The sequence below is a fragment of the Rutidosis leptorrhynchoides genome, chromosome 2 (assembly GCF_046630445.1).
Source record: "Rutidosis leptorrhynchoides isolate AG116_Rl617_1_P2 chromosome 2, CSIRO_AGI_Rlap_v1, whole genome shotgun sequence".
In the NCBI taxonomy this organism is placed as follows: Eukaryota; Viridiplantae; Streptophyta; class Magnoliopsida; order Asterales; family Asteraceae; genus Rutidosis; species Rutidosis leptorrhynchoides.
The window spans coordinates 384,653,109-384,655,864 of NC_092334.1; the positions used below are offsets into that span (position 1 = coordinate 384,653,109).

At 38.1% G+C, this 2,756-nt stretch overlaps 1 protein-coding gene across 1 annotated transcript; it reads left to right on the forward strand.

Moving 5' to 3' along the window:
* The first annotated feature begins 678 nt into the window (after window positions 1–678).
* Window positions 679–1,053, forward strand: LOC139889041 (uncharacterized). Its single transcript, XM_071872015.1, has one exon. The coding sequence runs from the start codon at window positions 679–681 to the stop codon at window positions 1,051–1,053; it is 375 nt and encodes a 124-aa protein (XP_071728116.1).
* The last annotated feature ends 1,703 nt before the right edge of the window (window positions 1,054–2,756 follow it).

A 2,756-nucleotide genomic window follows, 5' to 3' on the forward strand; every position in this document is an offset into this window, starting at 1 on the left:
GCTCTGGTACACACGGCAAGGCAGTTGTGGCGAGATTTTCAAGCACATCTGATACAGGTCCTCACGGACCAACCAATCAAACACGTCTTAATAAGGCCGGAGATTTTCAGAAGGATGGCAAAATGGGCAATTGAACTCGGTGAGCACGAAATCAGCTTTCTCCGAAGGAATTCAGTAAAGGGACAAGTTCTGGCCGACTTCCTGGTAGAGCTGCCTTCCGATTTGATCAAACAAGGTGAAACTCCCGTCACAAGAAGGGACACGGACGAATTCTGGGAACTATATACCGACGGGGCATCTAGCGAGGAAGGATCCGGCATAGGTTTTCACCTTGTATCCCCGAGTGGGGAAGAGATAACCTACGCCATCCAGCTAAAATTTGCCGCCTCAAATAATGAGGCCGAGTACGAAGCACTACTAGCCGGTTTACGCCTAGCAAAAAGTGTCGATGTACAACAGCTCACGGCTTACGTTGACTCGCAACTAGTGGCAAGCCAGCTAAACGATAGTTTCGAAGCAAGAGACACATCAATGCAAAAATACCTAGAGCTTGCACAATAGCTAGTCAAAAACTTCGGAGCATTTGAAATTAAGCAAATACGCTGCAACCGTAACAAGAAAGCAGATGCTTTAAGCAAGCTTGCCTCCCTGCTATACGATCACTTCACCAAAAAGGTCATGGTGGAAGTACTGGAAAGAAAGTCAATCGGCGAAGATACCCTCATGACAACAATCACAGAAGAAGAAGATTGTTGGATGACACCTTTCATTCGATACCTCACGGATGGTACCCTACCGGAAGACAAACTACAAGCTCGTAGGATCCGGATGCACGCACCAATGTATCTCTTTAAAGATGGCATCCTGTATAGAAAATCATTCACCGAGCCATATTTGAGATGCGTTGGACCAATGCAGGCTAAAGAAATCATACAAGAAATGCACGAAGGAGCCTGCTTGACACACTCTGGCTATAGAACAATAGTCAGCATGATCAAAAGAATGGGTTATTTCTGGCCCACATGTACCAGGACACATACGATATGGTCGTAAACTGCGAGGCATGTCAAATACATGCCCCCGTCAATAGATCCCCATGGCGTAACATGGTCCCAATACACGCCGCTTGGCCATTTTGCAAGTGAGGGATCGATATTGTCGGTCCATTCCCAAGAGGTGTCGGAAATGTTAAGTTCCTAGTCGTCGCAATTGATTACTTTACAAAGTGGGTCGAAGCAAGACCGTTGAAATGTCCCGTTCTTATTGATTAAAAACGTTCCATATTAATTGATTTCGTTGCGAGGTTTTGACCTCTAAATGAGACGTTTTTCAAAGACTGCATTCATTTTTAAACAAACCATAACCTTTATTTCATCAATAAAGGTTTAAAAAGCTTTACGTAGATTATCAAATAATGATAATCTAAAATATCCTGTTTACACACGACCATTACATAATGGTTTACAATACAAATATGTTACAACAAAATAAGTTTCTTGAATGCAGTTTTTACACAATATCATACAAGCATGGACTCCAAATCTTGTCCTTATTTAAGTATGCGACAGCGGAAGCTCTTAATAATCACCTGAGAATAAACATGCTTAAAACGTCAACAAAAATGTTGGTGAGTTATAGGTTTAACCTATATATATCAAATCGTAACAATAGACCACAAGATTTCATATTTCAATACACATCCCATACATAGAGATAAAAATCATTCATATGGTGAACACCTGGTAACCGACATTAATAAGATGCATATATATAAGAATATCCCCATCATTCCGGGACACCCTTCGGATATGATATAAATTTCGAAGTACTAAAGCATCCGGTACTTTGGATGGGGTTTGTTAGGCCCAATAGATCTATCTTTAGGATTCGCGTCAATTAGGGTGTCTGTTCCCTAATTCTTAGATTACCAGACTTAATAAAAAGGGGCATATTCGATTTCGATAATTCAACCATAGAATGTAGTTTCACGTACTTGTGTCTATTTTGTAAATCATTTATAAAACCTGCATGTATTCTCATCCCAAAAATATTAGATTTTAAAAATGGGACTATAACTCACTTTCACAGATTTTTACTTCGTCGGGAAGTAAGACTTGGCCACTGGTTGATTCACGAACCTATAACAATATATACATATATATCAAAGTATGTTCAAAATATATTTACAACACTTTTAATATATTTTGATGTTTTAAGTTTATTAAGTCAGCTGTCCTCGTTAGTAACCTATAACTAGTTGTCCACAGTTAGATATACAGAAATAAATCGATAAATATTATCTTGAATCAATCCACGACCCAGTGTATACGTATCTCAGTATTGATCACAACTCAAACTATACATATTTTGGAATCAACCTCAACCCTGTATAGCTAACTCCAACATTCACATATAGAGTGTCTATGGTTGTTCCGAAATATATATAGATGTGTCGACATGATAGGTCGAAACATTGTATACGTGTCTATGGTATCTCAAGATTACATAATATACAATACAAGTTGATTAAGTTATGGTTGGAATATATTTGTTACCAATTTTCACGTAGCTAAAATGAGAAAAATTATCCAATCTTGTTTTACCCATAACTTCTTCATTTTAAATCCGTTTTGAGTGAATCAAATTGCTATGGTTTCATATTGAACTCTATTTTATGAATCTAAACAGAAAAAGTATAGGTTTATAGTCGGAAAAATAAGTTACAAGTCATTTTTGTAAAGGTAGTCATTTCAGTC